The sequence below is a fragment of the Glycine max genome, chromosome 16 (genome assembly GCF_000004515.6).
Source record: "Glycine max cultivar Williams 82 chromosome 16, Glycine_max_v4.0, whole genome shotgun sequence".
NCBI lineage: Eukaryota > Viridiplantae > Streptophyta > Magnoliopsida > Fabales > Fabaceae > Glycine > Glycine max.
In genome coordinates this window covers 515,409-533,065 of record NC_038252.2, presented here as the reverse complement: position 1 = coordinate 533,065, position 17,657 = coordinate 515,409, and the positions used below count along the sequence as shown (strand labels likewise).

General features: G+C 32.6%; 2 protein-coding genes across 8 annotated transcripts; both read left to right on the top strand.

Moving 5' to 3' along the window:
* The first annotated feature begins 1,552 nt into the window (after positions 1–1,552).
* LOC100782501 (uncharacterized) lies at positions 1,553–9,711 on the top strand. 5 transcript variants are annotated; one of them, XM_006598759.4, is made up of 9 exons: positions 1,553–1,843; positions 2,174–2,336; positions 3,136–3,310; positions 3,885–3,919; positions 5,618–6,568; positions 7,492–7,623; positions 8,509–8,799; positions 8,934–8,990; positions 9,347–9,711. In XM_006598759.4, the coding sequence occupies exons 2-9, from the start codon at positions 2,208–2,210 to the stop codon at positions 9,506–9,508; spliced, it is 1,932 nt and encodes a 643-aa protein (XP_006598822.1). In that variant the 5' UTR covers positions 1,553–1,843; positions 2,174–2,207; the 3' UTR covers positions 9,509–9,711. The 5 variants fall into 5 exon arrangements, with proteins under 5 accessions (XP_006598822.1, XP_006598821.1, XP_003547658.1 ...); XM_006598758.4 differs by having other exon boundaries at positions 5,606–6,568; XM_003547610.3 differs by having other exon boundaries at positions 3,876–3,919.
* Positions 9,712–12,357: 2,646 nt separating this feature from the next.
* On the top strand, positions 12,358–17,126 carry LOC100778934 (disease resistance protein RPV1). 3 transcript variants are annotated; one of them, XM_006598755.4, is made up of 6 exons: positions 12,414–12,501; positions 12,675–12,719; positions 13,128–13,721; positions 14,114–15,206; positions 15,307–15,621; positions 15,899–17,126. In XM_006598755.4, the coding sequence occupies exons 3-6, from the start codon at positions 13,156–13,158 to the stop codon at positions 17,087–17,089; spliced, it is 3,165 nt and encodes a 1,054-aa protein (XP_006598818.1). In that variant the 5' UTR covers positions 12,414–12,501; positions 12,675–12,719; positions 13,128–13,155; the 3' UTR covers positions 17,090–17,126. The 3 variants fall into 3 exon arrangements, with proteins under 3 accessions (XP_040866624.1, XP_040866625.1, XP_006598818.1); XM_041010690.1 differs by having other exon boundaries at positions 12,358–12,719; XM_041010691.1 differs by having other exon boundaries at positions 12,386–13,721.
* Positions 17,127–17,657: the final 531 nt, after the last annotated feature.

Genomic DNA, 17,657 nt, shown 5'->3' with positions numbered 1-17,657 from the left:
GTCACATGAAGAGGCTGCCCGGCAAGAGTCATAGGCACAAGCACAACCACCATATATATTGCCTACTGACCATACATCAAACCCCAATTTGGAGGAGACCCTATGAATTTGAGTTTGCTTCGGTCTATAAGAACCTAGTAGCTGGCCATGTATGGGTCAACATAAATTTCATCAATTAAAACATAATTAAATAGAGTTATGATCTTCGTTAGAGTTTGTAGTCACCAAAAAAGAATTGATCCATGCATAGAAAAATGATTTCTTCAAACTAAGTCACAAGGTAGATTAATTAATTTTGCTTTGTTACGGACTATAAATTATTGTTAATAAAACATTTAGAATAATACTAATGTTATTGTTATTTTAAATAATCTTGATTATAAATGATTAATTTATTAATAAGTTTTGTAACAACATAATATAAAATATTTCAATAATTATAAATGCATAACTTTTAATAATTTTTACACACACTTCTTTCTCCATTCTAACCTCTGCCCAAAAGTAAAATTAATAAAACCATGAGTCTTAAAAAAATAATTTCATTTATTAGTATTTTTTAAAAAGTTAACAGCCACTTCATAAATAATATTAGTCTCTGTATAATGCTAGCTAGAGTTTGATGAAATCCTAAGTGGTTAACATTTACTCTTCTTAAATATAGTGCTCTAATATTGTATTCTCTCAAGAAATTATTAGAATGTTACATATACTACCACCAACAGAAGATTGTTACATTATCAGAAAATCATTATAAATAACTTTTTAAGTCCTAAGTCTCCTGTAAAAAAAATAGTCCTAATCCTGACAAATCTAAAAAAATCCCTAGATTTGACACGTGTAAAAAAAAGAGTCAGTGATGTAGTTTTTACTCGCCTAAACCTTGATTATATAGATGGATATTGGGGTAGATTGCATGTAATAAATGCATGTTGACCTTTTAAAATTATGCATTAAATATATTCAAAAAGTTATATTCATTAAATATAACAAATGCACAATGACTTTTAAATTTTACTAAATTAACTACAGTGAATTCATACTTTACATATATGTTTCGCCGTCCAAAAAACTGGCTAGAATGAATTCCAAAGCGTCTTAATTGAGAAGTTGCAAAATTATTGTTGTGACCAAATTGAGTTTGAAGATATACAACGGTATTTCAAACATGTACTTAACAATAAGTACATATCAAGTCACTCATGATGACAGAAATCATTGTTAATTTTCTTAAAAAGTTTTTTTTTACTGCCTAAATTTCATAACAGCTAATATAAATAAAAACGTTTTTTAAATTCAATGCATGAAAAAACAATGGTTATAATTAAACAATAAAATAAACCCTTTTTGCATCCTAAAAACCAAATCAAATAAACTTTACCAAGATGTGTTTTTTGAAAGCTGTGTAGAGACAGACGTACAGACAGAGAGAGTCCAAAGCAAAATAAAAATCCGGATTCCACGCAAAAATTTCAATTCACTTCACAAAAAAATTTCGAATCCGAAGCTCAAGTCACGCACTAAACTCACTTACTAAACACTAAACTCACTCACCACAGCATAATAAAAAAGCAGACCTAAACACACACCACTCTCCATTTCACTCCCAACACCCACACACAAAAAAAATTTAATTGCAAAATTAAATTTAATTAAATTCCCATTAAAAATAAAAAAAAAACAAAGAAACAAACTTTCGTTCAATTTCATTTTTCTTTTACGTATCCAAGAAGTTTCTCATAAACGATTCCTCAGAGAGTTGAAAACATTTTTCAACTCGTTTACTGAGTGGGGGGTTCTGCTGCTTCAGCTGCTACTGGGTCCAATCGTTCTCTACTCTATGGTGAGTCCAATTTTCAATTTTTATCATGTGGGTTGTTTTTAATTTACTTTTTCATTGACCCCAATTGTGCATTTATTTGTTTGAGCTAGATGTTGTGGCATTTGTGAATTGGGGTTTCAGTTTTGTAGTGTGCGCGTTTGTGTGTGTGTTTAGTTGATGGTTTAGGCTTCTGGGGCATGATTTCTTTGTCTGAAAGTTTTGATTTTTGAAGGCTTAAGGTGTTGATGGTATCAATTTCAGTTTATGTTGACTGGGTTTGAGTTAATTTTGTTGAAATAGTTCATTTTTTTTGTTTGCCAAGTTATTGCTTTGTGCTTTATGGTTTTGCAGTTTGTGTACTTGAGGTGCATGTGGTTGATACTCCATGGAAACTGTGGTTGGAATTGAGGACAATGACGATGGAAGGTTTGAAGACAGTGGGGTTGATAGAAGCAGTTCGGCTTTGTCTTCACCGAAGCAAATTTCCAACCCAATTGTATACAAGCTTGTTCGGGTAGATATTTAATTGTTCATTGGATTTTCTGTTCCTCATTGGAATTTGGATGGATATGCATGTTTTTAAGGCTTTTTAGTTTGATACTTTGATGGCAACAAATCAAGATGAAATGAGTGACCTTAGTGCTTTTTTTTTTTCCAGCATACCGGTACCATTTTAAGAGTTGTAATGCTAATTTTTTAGCCTTATAATTTACCTGTTTATTAGACGAAAACCCTAACCATTGTCCATGAAGTGTTCTAATGTTTCATTTTTCTTTGATTCATTTGAAGAAAAAAATGTTCATGGCAACCCTTATCTAATAATTAATAATCCCGAATAAATAATTCTAATATGCACAAATATCAGCATGATTGCTTGTTATTCTAGCTGCATCACTTTTTTCTTTGCCTATTAAAATTATTTATTATAGCATTCATAATACCTTGATACCCTTTTTTTCCAGAAATGGCCAGCGATCTCAGCTACGAATTAACAAAATTCCTGGCGGTTTCCCATCTTCCTTTTGTAGTATAGTTGTTCTATAAATTACTTTCTTTGATCACTATGTTTTTCTCTTTAAGTAAATTAACTCACTTTCCCTAATCTTATGTAATGGCTGAAATGAAAATGTAGAAATTTGAAAAAGGAATGTGATTGTGTTAAGATTTAGTTTAATTAAATCCAAGAAAAGGGGAAGTTTATTTGAAAGTAAATATATTTTTTTTATTTGGTTCTACATTTTCTTTTGTGACTTATACTTCTGTTTAGGCTATATTCATAATTCTATGAGTTGTCTGTCTGATATGATCTTTAGGTTGAAGGTGATGGGAAGTTAGTGCCTGCAACGGATGATGAAGTAATGGAGGTGGGGGATTTTCTTGAGTATGAAAATAGTGAAATGCATGTTGTCACAAACACTGGACAAAGTTTGGAATGCATATCAATTGAAAGATCATCTTCTGGGAAGCTTCGATTGGAGTGTTTGGAAGGTGCACGCTCAATCTTTTAGTGTTACTATTGCTTCTCAGCGTGTTGAATGGCATGTCAAAGCATTTGTAGTAGGGGTTACATCAGACTATATCCTGGAATTTCTTGGCTGTGGCTGTTTTACAGCAGCTTTATCTCTGCCAAGACCAGGGATTTGAGTGTTGTCCATGTCTTCTTTTAGTTGTTCTCAGCACTAAAATTTGTGTGTATCTTTAGTTTTTTGTAAGTTATGTATGGCATCCATTTTTACAATGATTATTTTGTGGTCAATGATTTCTGTGTAAAGCTGTTGAAGGGTTCAGGCTTTGTATCTCTGAGACATTACTTTTTGTCATTAAATGCATTCTTGTTATTATTTCCTGAAATGATTTGCTTGATTGTAACTTTAAAGGGTATAATGCCTATTATCTAATTTAAAATGTTGACGAACTCATGATGCTCTCGTTAGTTATATGTTCATAAATTTTATGTTTAGGCAAATGCCGTGTTAGTTAACTCATTCCCTTCCCTTTCAAGATCTTTTTTCGTATTTTCTTTCAACTAATTCTGTGGGTGTTTCACAATTAGGAACTGCAGAGGCAGATTTGGGGAAACTAAATGCAAAATTACAGGTAATCGGATCTCTTTTGTTCTCTCATTCTTTTCCTCTCTGTAATGATTTCAGCATTAGAAAAAGAAAATTAAACTCTCAAACTATACTTTGATCTATTGCGATTCTGTTTGAACAGTTGGAAAAAGTTGATGTGTTCAACTTAATATTTTCCTTTGTCAGAGCATACTTGATAAAGAATTTATCTGTTTCATATCCCTTGTTACATTATGAAATGTAGAGCAAGTGATGATCTTATTAATTACATAATTGAGTTTTAAACATTTATGTAGTCATCTCAGCTAGTTTTTTCCTGTTATAATTACATTTTCCCTTTCTGTAGATTAGATGTGGGTCTGAGATTATTCTCAGGAGATCCTATTGTATATTTTGTAGTTAAGGCATATGTATTCTGATTCAGAAAAGATTAGTTCCTAGATTCACTTTCCTATGTATGAATCATGCACTGCCAATGAGTGCTTTCTCCTGTTGTAATTTTCCTCATTATTGACTAATAAAATTTCTTCCTTTATCTGACAAGAAAAGAAAATGACAAGTTTACCTTGTATGCATAATGTAGTAAGAAATAGCTTAAATAAATTTCTTCATATTAACAACTGACTTAGGTTTATTCAATTAAGAATTGTAGCATTGAATAATTGATGATACTTTAGTTTGGCAGAACTATAGCAAATATTTATGCTTGGATTTACATATGTATATTGCAACTTTTGCAACATTTTAATCTTGAACACAAGAAGAAAGTTAAAATAGGTGTCATAGAGCATTGTTTTTTTTTCCTGATCATGAGTGTGAATATATGTTCTTGTTTGGATTTAACTTTCTGTATGAGTCTTTTACCTTGGGTTTTTTTATCCTTTATGATACTGTATGTGGTTTTTATTTGGAAAGTGATTAATTACCCCATATATTCTTGATAACAAGCTGTGGTCTTTTTCCTAGAGCTTTCAAAACGGGTCAGCCGGGCCCACCTCAACTCACCCTATAAATGGGCCAACCCAACCCGGTTCACTTAATATTGAGTCTTGAAATTATTGGCCCAGCCCGGTCCACCATGGGTTGGCCCACCAGCCCACCTTAAATTAAAAAAAAACATTTTTTAAATTCAATAGAAAATCAATTTTTTAGAAAAATATTAGTTAAAATAAATCCTCCACTATCCACACACCACACCTACAACAAGACATATTATCACAAGTTAGAACTATAATAACAACAATTTAGAAAAATGACAACCATTTCATGTTTACACAATAGTCTAGAATAAAATAGTCTTGAACAAGACACTAAGTAAACAAGATTGAAGTCTAGAACTTTGAGGTCCTAAAACAATATTACAAAATACTAAAAGTCTAGAACTTTGTAGTCTTAAAACAATATTACAAAATACCAGGTTATTTTTTAGGTGGGCCAACCCAGCCCACCATGGGTTCAACCCGGATGGGCCAAGTCCAGATTCTCAACCAACTGTAACTTTTGTAGATTCTTTTTGACCTGGCTGGGCCCGGCCCAAACCTGTGATGGGCCGGGTTGGTCCGTGGGTTTTGGCCTGTTTTAACAGCTCTACTTTTTCCCCCTTGGATCATCGCCACATAGTTTTGGGGGCTTTGCCTTCATGTGTGAATATCCTGGTATTTTTAGTATATTGTTTCCTAGGGTCCTCCTTGACCTCTAAAATTTCTTGTAGTACATTGAGCAGATTTTGCAAAAGGTCAAAGAAGAGGAGAAACATCGCATATCATGTGGATCACCTGTTCATTCTCATGAAAATATAGATAGCCAGTGTTCAGCTGATAAATTTCCTGTCATGGATGGGAAGGTTCAATCTGAAACTCCCTGCCAGGAAATTCCTTCTATAGCATCAAGTTTTAATTATACTCATAGTAATCAATCTGGGAGTATTGATCAGTGTTCCAGACCTTCAGAAGGAGTAATAGAGAGCGGATCATCTGCTTCTGCTGTCTATTCCAATTTAAAGTCTGATATTTCAATGTCAGATGGAGAAATATGCTTGGACAAGCTATCAATCAGAGAACTGCATGAACTGTTTAAGGTAACGTTTGGTCGGGAAACTACTGTGAAAGACAAACAGTGGCTGAAAAGGAGGATTGCCATGAGTTTAACCAACTCATGTGATGTTTCAGCTACAACTTTCATTATTAAAGATAACAAAATAGTTAGAAAATTTGAAGAAGACAGTTCTGGAAATATGAATGCTGGATCTTTAATCTCTTCGGAAAATATGACTGAAGAAGATGTCAACTTTAAGGATTCATCTGCTGTAGATGCTTGTGGAATTGATGATAACCAAGTTGTTTCTGAAACAAGATCAGAAAATGGATTGGAATATGAGAATTATCAGACAGGACAAAGAGCTGCAAAAAGAATTCGGAGACCTACGAAGAGATATATTGAAGAGCTCTCTGAAAATGAATCTAGAGAGCACAATCCGAGGTTGTCAATTTCTAATAAAACCGTGGGATTTGGACATGTTTCTCCAACTTCGAATGTCAGGCCTGCTAGAAATGCTTTTTCAGAGGCGAGAACATATAGCACCAGGTTAGACTCTCTTGGAGGTTCTAATGTCCAAATTCCTTGTGTGTCTCGGGTTCGGAGAAGTCGTCCAAGAAAAGATATCGCGTCTCTTATGGTATGGATACTGCTTATTGCTTACATATATTAGTGCAACACTTCGTTTTAAATGTTAACTTTACCACCTCTGTAAAATGATTCCTTTTGTTGACTTTTACTTTTTCTTTCTACTGTCCTTATTGTTGCTTGATGCAAGATATTGAAATTATTGGAATTTAAGTAGAGAAGGATAAAAGAAAGATCACGCTGAATAATAGAATATAATATTGATTTGATGTATGATATGTAATGTGTTTAGGCTTTATATAAAGCAGTATCCCTTATTTTGGTTTGACTCAACTTTTTAGTGGGTTTCTCTTCTTAAAAAGAGAAGTCAGGAAAAACACAATTTTAGAAAAACTTGTAAAAATAAGTGGCACTTTTTCCTACAAAACCAAAACTAAAAAAATACAGCTTCTATTAAGGCTAATTGGAGGAACTTCATAAAAGCTGGGTCACTATACTATACTAGCTATAGATTCCTCATAATCAAATTAGGAAAGAACTCACGTAATATGGAAACCATTCCGATGAGATTGTTGAAGATGTTCTTAACTATTCTAAGATTCAACAATAATATTATGAGATATTTTTTAGATATTTTAATACCAAACAATCTTGTTCTTTTGTAAGATAAAGAAAGTAACTCAGTTTGCAAGTTAAATGTATGTTTTTGTTTGAGTTAGATACATAATACATAGTTTTCTTCATTTTTTTAATGTCAAAGCAAATGCTTCTTATCAATGTTGTCTTCAGGCATTGCTTTGTATGATAGCATCTGGGAAATGTCCCTTTGGTGCTTCATGTCTTTCCAGTGGTGCCTTTCTACTCCTGCTGTGTCTTTCCAGAAGTTTCTTGATAGTTCTTGATATCATTTTGTTATTCATTTTAGAAAGTGCTTTTATTTTCTTAAAATCAGAAAGCATTATGTTTTTGTTTCAGAAATTCCATCCAACTGGAATGGGTGAGGCTGAAAAACTGAGTAATAAGCTCCTTGAGCATAGTTCTGATGCTGGTAGTGACTTTTCAGACAAAGTTTTGAAGTCAAGAATGCCTGCAAAGTTTCATCAACCAGTAAGACCAACTTAGCCTCTGCTAATGATAGAAAGTGTAGTTTTTTTATTTGTTGGAACACACACACAACAAGAAATTCATTAAGACAAGATGAATTTTATTAGTAAGAAGGAGAGAGTAAAATTATTGGACCTTAAGTGGGTCAGCAAGTGTTGCTGTAGTGTTTGATAACTCTTAACCTGTCATGGGAGTTGGGAAATTATATTATAGCACTTTGAGAAATCGCTAATGTGTTGATTGTCAACTTTCAATTTTATATTTTTAAAGTGTTTTTTGGCTTCTCACCTTTAATGCTTATTTTGCTTATGTATATTTGATTTCTTGAATGCTTGAACTCAACATGATGGCAATTGAAATTTGTATTTTGCAGTGGGTCAATAGATGATTCTAATTAATTGTTTCTAATCTGAATATATTTTATGTAAGGTGTTGGGAAGGTACTGTTTAAGTAGCCCGATGAATCCCAGTTATGGCTCTTGCCCTGACTGTGATCACACTTTCCAGTTTAGAGATTGGTTCATTTTGTTCAATTACTTATAGCTGACACTAATTTGAGTAAACACAATTTATTTGTAACCTTTCTAAGGAATTGTTATTCTTTTAATTGCTATAGAGTATGGATAATGGCTCTCTACTTTTTTCTTATTTTTTTGAAGATAGTTTATTTTCATGTTTAGTATGTGGGATAGTAAGTGACATGACATGACATGTAATTGAAGCATTAGCTTAATGAACTAGGTAATTTCTTCAAGTTTTCACGTGTAGGACCTTGAAAATGAGATAGCTAACTACTTTCATATGACATTGCTTTGTTATTTTTTTTTAATTTATAACATGACTTTTTTTTTTGTTCTTTCTGTTTGTGGGTGGGTGTGTTCGAAATAGTCCTCTTCTGAACCTGTGAAAGAGCAGTGTCCAGTAATATGCCCGATTGAGCTACGGCAGGAATTGAGGCCAAAAAGGGCAGATCCATCTGGCCATACTTCAGATGACAATAATATAGTTACTGTTCCCACTGCAAAAGGAGGGATGAGGAGGAAGCATCATCGTGCATGGACTCTTGTTGAGGTGATTAAATTGGTGGAAGGTGTGTCACGGTGTGGAGCAGGGAGGTGGTCTGAAATCAAACGGCTCTCCTTTGCATCATACTCATATCGTACCTCTGTTGATCTTAAGGTAATCATTTTTGAACTCTGGTAATAAGCCAAGTCATGTGTACTTCTGATCTTGTTAAAGATGGTAGAGTATATGGCAAGGCTAGATTTTGGTCTTCGTGTGTGCACACATTGAACACACATTTTGCTTTGCAGGACAAGTGGAGGAATTTGCTCAAAGCTAGCTTTGCACTGGCACCTGCAGATGAGGGGGTAAGAATTTATGATGCCAATCTTAATTTGATCTTGTAGAGGTGGCCGGGTTAAAGTTAGGTTTCTTCAACCTCATGTCTTGTGCCAATGCATGCATGCTTGACCCTTGAGATGCCATTGATGTTTATCCTTTAAAGAAGTTACTTTAGTATCATACAAATGCCATCTCTGTGTAATGCTCTTCAGTTTGCATGCTTTTGTGGGTTGCAAATTCACGCAGTTCCTGTTTACTGAATCCATTTGTCCTTGAGTTTATAAAAGTGGGAATTATTACTGTTCTAAAATGAGAAATTTTATAAGTTATAAATTCAGTTTCCATTATTATACTGACTTGTATTTTATTTTGGTATATATAGATAAATTCGCGGAAGCATGGTACGGCTCCCATTCCCGAGAAAATTTTGCTTCGTGTAAGAGAGCTTGCTGAGATGAATTCTCAAGTGCCTCCAAATTATAGCTCAAGCCAGTTAGCTTCTGGTGGAGGGAGTGTGCATGGAGATAGATCAGGGTACTTGTAAATAAATACTAAATTCCTTGTCCGGCAACAAAAATAATAATAATAAAAAAAAACTAATTTCTGAACTTTGTTAGACCAATCCTTTCTTGGATGCATAGAGAGTAAGTAGATGCAATCTTGTAGACAGTTGAGAAATTGATTAGATGTTTATGCACTGAAAACGTTGAATGAATAGAATCGTGTTACTGTTTTGATGGTTGTAAATTTTGGTCTTAGTAATATACCTAATTTAAGTTACAATCATGCTCGTTTAATACTAAACTTGGCGTTGTTTTCTGTTTTAATGCTTTTAGATGAATTTTGCAACTATTTGAAAAATAATATGGAAAAAGGTGCAACAATTTACTAATGTTACTTAAATAAAATCTAATAAAAGAAATTAGATTGCAAGTCCATAATTGACACACAAAATTTTACTTGAATCAACTATATCTTGAACTCTTCTTTTTCACTTTAAGCTTGAGCTTGTAGGTGTTAGCAAGATCTCACTTGTTTCCTTAACTCTTGTTCTAGTTGTCGGGCATCATAAGTCATAACCCAATTAGGTTCTTCCTCTCTCAAGCTGTTGATTTCCCCCCCTTAAAGAATTGTCTTAATCTCTATCAATTATTCTTTGTAAAATATAATTACTTAAAAATTTGTAAAATATAATTTAAAAAATTAATCAATATCATTATTTCTTTTTATAGAAAAGGATACCCCATGCATTGCATGAGTGTAACAACTAGTGATATAAAAGAAAATTGACTATTCAAAAACAAATTGGTTGCATTTTTGATCAAGTCGTCTCCAACTTTACGCGTTTTCTGTCATCTTTTGTAGTGATTTAATTTTATTATATTCTACTAGTATTTTAGTTTGTATAATATACATAATAGATATTTAGATTATATAGTTAAATTTATAATAAATAAATGGTTTTAATATATAACTTACATTATAATAAATAAAAAATTATATAATTAAATTTATAATAAATAAATATTTTATTTATTTTCTTTAATCAACAACAATTATGAAAATGCCCCGGCATTTCTTGTCTAGTATAAATCTAATTAAACATCAATAATTAAGAATATCAGGTCATCACTTCACTTGAAATTTCTTTCTAGAAGGACTTGTATTGTCATACATTGCATTTTTCTATCCGTTTGGCTGACACAGGCTGAGGATGATTTTAGCTTATTGCAGATATTTAGGAGTGATTTAAGGAGCAGTGACTGCGCTTTCAGTTGTCTGAGGTTGGACTTTGAACTACATAACTATGTTTTTTTAATTCTTTTACTTGTACTGGGTTGTTGTTTTTCTTGTACTTATTCTTGATAACAACTTATTGCTTATTAAAAAAGAAGGGTTTCATTTTTTTCCTCTCTATTTTCATTTCCAGATATCTTGTAGCTGATTACTTATTTTAATATTGTAAAGGTGTATCCGGATCGGTTTGAATTTTGTTTTTTTCCTTCTCCAAAGGTCCAAACAGTTAGCAATTAATATTCTTCGTGGGTCCACCAAATTGGACTTTTGGTTCCTCTTAGTGTGTGTCTGGAATTTAGATTGAGGGTGGTAAAATTAATTTTAGAAAATTAATTATTGTAAAATTGATTTTAGTAGAACTTACAAATAAAAGTTACTCCTATTTATTTCAATTCTATTAAGACACGATTTTTTTTTATCATAATTAATTTTATTGTGATTATGAAATAATAATAAAAAATATGTAAATTTGATCAAAATCAAGGTTGATCCATTTTATAGTCTATCATGATTTTGAAGGCTACTCGAAACCCAATTAATGCAAGAGATGCCTTGTCCCACCCTGGTCAATTGACTCCATTATTTTTCTCCATATTTTTTTTACTTGATAAGTAGGAAAAAAATAGAAAAAACAAAATACAGATAAACGATGATACGTTTTTTTAATTTGGTTAAAGAGAAAAAAATGACTTCTAAAAATATTAGATTTTAAATATTTTTCTCATTCTCCACCCTCTTTCTGTCATTTCAAACAACACAAAGTCAGTGAATCCAACTATCTTTCACTTATGAGTTAAGTACTAATTTTTTGAGATATTGATGTTTATTTAAGAGGTTAATTTTTTTTCATACGTTAAAGCAAACCCTAGATAGCCTGGAAAAAATTATTTGTCAACTATTTTTTTCTCATTTGTTCCCCTATCTAATTGTTATAATTAATTGAATAAATTGCTAATTTGATTCTTTAAAAGTATTATTTTCTCTTTTAAGAAATCCTTAAAGCAATTCAAATTTAGGTAATTGTTATTTTTGGTCCTTAAATTTAAATTTATTTTTGTCTTTTAATTTTGAAAAATATTTTTTTTAAATTGTCACAAATTATGGATCCAAATTAACTGCCAAAAATGAGTTAGAAAAGACTAAAAAGAACAATTTAAAATTAAGAGATAAAAAAAATTAAATTGAAGGAAAAAAAAAAAAACAACAATGACCCCATTTTGAGGGAAAAAATATTTAACACTAAAGGTATAAGTAATTTCTTAAATATTAAATATCTATTAATTCAGTTCCTAATTTGATATATTTTTATTAATATTCAGAAACTTTTTTTAAAAGATTTTTCTATATATATGAAGGATTACTTAGTATGATTTTTGAATATTTGGAAAATTATTTATAGTATAATTTTGACTTTAAAAATCATTTAGAAGAAGGATGATACTACCAATAGATTACTTAGTATAGTAATTTGAGATATGTTGTGAGACTTAGTAAAAGTAAATTAAAAATCCAAATTGGGTTTTATCATTGGAGTGAAAATGAGTGGATGTTCTTAAATTGTAAATGGCAACAAAGGGTCCAATAGTATTTTATCATGATCGAGGCACAGCAGTTTTCAATAAATAATAATGGGCAGGAACTTGAGCTGTTGAGCACCTCATCATTTTTATTATTTCTTTCACTTGTCCGCTTTAAGACAAGTCTTTTTTAAACTTGTGCGCTGGGAAGAGTTGACTTGAGGTAGAATCCTAGTTAAGATCATCTCTCTCTTTTCCTTTCATTCTTTCCCCCTTTCCTCTCCTTTTGTGGTTGGTTATCTTCAAATTAAATTAATCATTCACTTTTGCTAGTTCTGAATGTCCCGATATATATTGTCATATAATGTGTATTTTGCCTGAGAATAACTGCTGCAGGTATTAAGTCCAGTAAGGAGCAGTGGCTGCATTCAGTTGCTTGAGGTTGGAGTTACATGACTATCTTTTTCATTCTTTAGATAAATACCAGCTCTAGTCCTATACAAGAAAAAATTGAGAAAAAAAAATTATACATTATCACTGTAAAATAATTTTACACTGTTATCCGATGATTTGTTATTAAAGTATCTTAAAAGTCTTATCAATAATGATTTGTTATTGAATGATAGTGTTAAAACTATTAGTGCATCACCATTAAACTCTAAGAAATAAATACTTAATTTAAGAGCAAGTTTTATTTCTGTTTCTATCACCTAAATCTGCGACTAAATTAGTGTGTATATATTTTTCCTATTCAAAATGGAAGCCTGTTTGATCTTTCCATTTCTTTATCCTCTATATTCATTTCTAGATATCTTGTGTCTGATTTTTTATTTTATTTATATTGTAAAGGTGTAGAGCCAAGAAAGATCCAGAGTATATGGCTTTCCAAGTTTCTCATAAAATCAAATATGTTGCATTTCTTTGTCTCTTGCTTGCAAGGATAGACAATAATTCATCGTATCTAGTGACATCTTTTACTTTTCTCAACGACACTCCTCAAATAAAGTACGATGTCTTTGTTAGCTTTAGAGGAGCAGACATTCGCCAAGGTTTCCTTAGCCATTTGATTGAGGCATTTTCTCGAAAGCATATTGCTGCCTTTGTAGATCACAACATTCTCAAAGGAGATGAACTGTCTGAAACACTTCTTGGAGCCATTAATGGATCATTGATTTCATTGATTATATTTTCACAAAATTATGCTTCTTCACGTTGGTGTCTGTTAGAACTTGTGAAAATTGTTGAGTGCAGAAAAAGGGATGGACAAATTGTAGTGCCTGTTTTCTATAAAGTAGATCCTTCAGATGTACGACATCAAAAGGGGACTTATGGAGATGCCTTTGCTAAACATGAAGGAAAATTTAGTTTGACTACTATACAAACTTGGAGATCTGCTTTGAATGAATCTGCTAACCTATCAGGATTCCATTCATCAACTTTTGGGTAAGTTTTCTGCCCCCAATAAATGTTCAATATTATCTGGCTATATATATGCATACTAGATATTAGACTTCGAGATATAGTTTGCTTGAATTAGTTTAGTAGCCTGTATAAAGCCTTGAATAAATTCTATTCAACTATTCTCATTATCAGTAAATTCTATTTTCTTCCTCTATATTTAATAGGAGAAATGCACACTTAAGTGTTTTGTTGCATATATAGTTAGTTTTATTTTCTCATTATCCCTGTGTAATGGTTGTCTTACCGTTATCACATATGTTACCCAATTAAAAACTATTCAAAATGATCAGTACATCGGCTTCTTTTATATTTCTCTCTCTAATTATAGTGTGTCCTTTATATTTATACATCTTTACTTCTTTTTTGTTGCATAGGGATGAAGCTGAGCTTGTCAAAGAGATAGTTAAATGTGTGTGGATGAGGTTGAATCATGCGCACCAAGTTAACTCCAAAGGGCTTGTTGGAGTTGGTAAACGAATTGTACATGTAGAATCATTGCTGCAATTAGAAGCCGCGGATGTTCGTATTATTGGAATCTGGGGCATAGGTGGTATTGGTAAGACAACCATTGCACAAGAAGTTTATAATAAACTCTGTTTTGAATATGAAGGTTGCTGTTTTTTGGCTAACATAAGGGAAGAGTCAGGAAGACATGGAATAATCTCATTAAAGAAAAATCTTTTTTCAACATTATTAGGAGAGGAATATTTGAAAATTGACACACCTAATGGATTGCCTCAATATGTTGAGAGAAGGCTTCATCGTATGAAGGTTCTTATCATTCTTGATGATGTCAATGACTCAGAGCAACTAGAAACTTTAGCTAGAACAGATTGGTTTGGACCGGGTAGTAGAATAATCGTGACAACTAGAGATAGACAGGTGCTTGCTAATGAGTTTGCTAATATATACGAGGTTGAGCCATTAAACTTTGATGAATCTTTATGGCTTTTCAATTTGAACGTCTTTAAGCAAAAACATCCTGAAATAGAGTACTATGAGCTATCAAAGAAAGTTGTCGATTATGCCAAAGGCATTCCGTTTGTTCTTAAACTTTTGGGTCACCGTCTTCATGGAAAAGAGAAAGAGATATGGGAAAGCCAATTAGAAGGACAAAATGTGCAAACCAAAAAGGTTCATGATATTATTAAATTGAGTTATAATGATCTTGATCAGGATGAAAAGAAGATACTTATGGATATTGCATGTTTTTTCTATGGGCTGCGTCTAGAAGTTAAGAGGATAAAACTTTTATTGAAAGATCATGATTATTCAGTGGCTTCGGGATTAGAAAGATTGAAGGATAAAGCTCTTATCAGTATTTCTAAAGAAAATATGGTATCAATGCATGACATTATAAAAGAAACTGCTTGGCAGATTGCTCCCCAGGAATCTATTGAAGACCCTAGAAGCCAAATTCGACTATTTGATCCTGATGATGTCTATCAAGTACTAAAATACAACAAGGTAAAACATAGAATAACAAATAGAAGAATTGACTTTTTTTTTTTTTTGGTTTTAGGAAAAGTAGCTTATAGTGATGTTTATAAATTTTCTTTGCTTGCAGGGTAACGAGGCTATCAGAAGCATAGTCGTCAACTTGTTGAGAATGAAGCAATTGCGATTAAACCCTCAAGTATTTACTAAGATGAACAAGCTCCATTTTCTAAATTTTTATAGTGTATGGTCCAGCAGTACTTTCCTCCAGGATCCATGGGGCTTGTATCTTTCTCAAGGGCTTGAATCTTTGCCAAATGAACTAAGATATCTTAGGTGGACGCATTACCCCTTGGAATCTTTGCCTTCAAAGTTTTCTGCAGAAAATCTTGTTGAGTTGCACTTGCCATATAGCCGTGTGAAAAAACTTTGGCTAAAAGTACCGGTAAATATTATATCTCTTATATAGGATCTTTTTAATCTCTATAATTTGAAAAAAATAAAAATAAAACCTATTTTAGTCTTTCTGTCTAAATGTCATTAGAGACTTGACTTCCCTTACATGGTTGGAGTTTTAGCATAGAACGTTTATAGAGAGGCACTAAGATAAGATTTTTCCAAATTAAAGGACCAGAGACAAACCTACCTCAAAAATCTAAAAGGACATATTTATGCCTAATCGAAAATTAACATTAGCTCATGCGATGTTTTAATTGCCGCAGGATCTTGTGAATTTAAAGGTCCTTAAACTGCATTCATCAGCACATGTAAAGGAGCTGCCAGACTTATCAACGGCCACAAATCTTGAAATAATAGGTCTCCGATTCTGTGTAGGGTTGACTAGAGTGCATCCATCAGTTTTCTCTCTCAAAAAGCTTGAGAAATTGGATTTAGGTGGATGCACTTCCCTTACAAGCCTTCGAAGCAATATCCATATGCAATCCCTTCGCTATCTCTCCCTTCATGGCTGCTTAGAACTAAAGGATTTCTCTGTGATCTCAAAGAATCTGGTAAAGTTGAATTTAGAACTAACTAGTATCAAACAATTGCCTTTATCTATTGGATCTCAAAGCATGCTTAAGATGCTACGTCTAGCATACACTTATATCGAGACCTTGCCAACAAGCATCAAGCATCTTACAAGGCTGCGACATCTAGATCTTCGATATTGCGCGGGGCTTCGGACTCTACCAGAGCTTCCCCCATCACTTGAAACACTAGATGTCCGCGAATGCGTGTCATTGGAGACTGTAATGTTCCCTTCTATTCCTCAACAAAGGAAGGAAAATAAGAAAAAAGTTTGCTTCTGGAACTGCTTGCAATTGGATGAATATTCTCTCATGGCCATTGAGATGAATGCGCAAATTAACATGGTGAAATTTGCACACCAACATTTATCTACATTTCGTGATGCTCAAGGTACATACGTGTATCCGGGAAGTGATGTTCCGCAATGGTTGGACCATAAGACAAGACATGGTTATGATGATGATTATGTAACTATTGCTCCACATTCCTCTCACTTGGGCTTCATTTTTGGCTTTATTGTTCCAGAAGTCCCCTATGGGGGTTCCAATTTGAAACTCAAAATCACCACTGGGGCTGAAGGTGAAGAAGGTAACAGTATCATTGTGTACTTGGAAAGACCACATCATGGTATTAAATCGAATCATGTGTATCTAATGTACGACCAAGCATGTTCTCACTTTCTGAATAGTCGTGCCAAACATCATCCAATGTTGAAAATTAAGGTTACAGTCGCATCACAAACGCTCACATCACAATACGTACCGTTGCAAATTAGAGGGTTTGGGGTCAGCACAATCAACAGTTTTCCTCAAATAGAAGAATTGGTTTATAGTAGTTCAAAGGAAAATTCTGACGTCTACCCTGTTTCCGTGTGGAATGGGTGAGAGGGAAGAAAGAATAAAGATGAATTGGTTTATAGTAATATTTCCCTCATGAGTCAGATAATCTTATCTCTTAAACATGCAATAATGAATTTGATTTTTGATTTGTGTGTAAGAAAAAATATTTATTGGGAAAGATAAATCTCTCAAATGAATCTTACTACTTCCAAAGATTACTCATTAACTTTGAATCGAAAAATATCATACTTCACTAAAAGAAAAAGGTATTCTAGTGATGAAAATTCTGTTCTATAACACGCGAGATATTTATTAAGAATAAAAAATATATTTAAATCTAATATGTAATATTTAATGTTTATGATTCATTTTAATTGTATATCTGTCATTTTTCACCTAAGTTTTTTTTTTCACAGAACTTTTTTTAAGCTAAAACTAGCCTGATATAGCCAGAAATGCAATAACTCAGTACAGGTAAAATAATAAAAAAAAGATAATGATGTAACTCCAACCTCAAACAATTGAATGAAGTCAATGCTCCTTAAATCACTCCTAACATAAAGAACTGGACTCAATATCTGCAACAAGCTCAAATCTAAGCCATGTGGAGAGA

Excerpts from the sequence above, each read along its gene's own strand:
- LOC100782501 (XM_006598757.2), top strand. The coding sequence starts at position 2,208 with ATGGAAACTGTGGTTGGAATTGAGGACAATGACGATGGAAGGTTTGAA. Across the intron at positions 3,920-5,605 it reads AACTAAATGCAAAATTACAG|TACATTGAGCAGATTTTGCA; the intron begins GTAATCGGATCT and ends AATTTCTTGTAG. Across the intron at positions 8,800-8,933 it reads GTACCTCTGTTGATCTTAAG|GACAAGTGGAGGAATTTGCT; the intron begins GTAATCATTTTT and ends TTTGCTTTGCAG.
- LOC100778934 (XM_041010690.1), top strand. The coding sequence starts at position 13,156 with ATGGCTTTCCAAGTTTCTCATAAAATCAAATATGTTGCATTTCTTTGT. Across the intron at positions 13,722-14,113 it reads TTCCATTCATCAACTTTTGG|GGATGAAGCTGAGCTTGTCA; the intron begins GTAAGTTTTCTG and ends TTTGTTGCATAG. Across the intron at positions 15,622-15,898 it reads AACTTTGGCTAAAAGTACCG|GATCTTGTGAATTTAAAGGT; the intron begins GTAAATATTATA and ends TAATTGCCGCAG.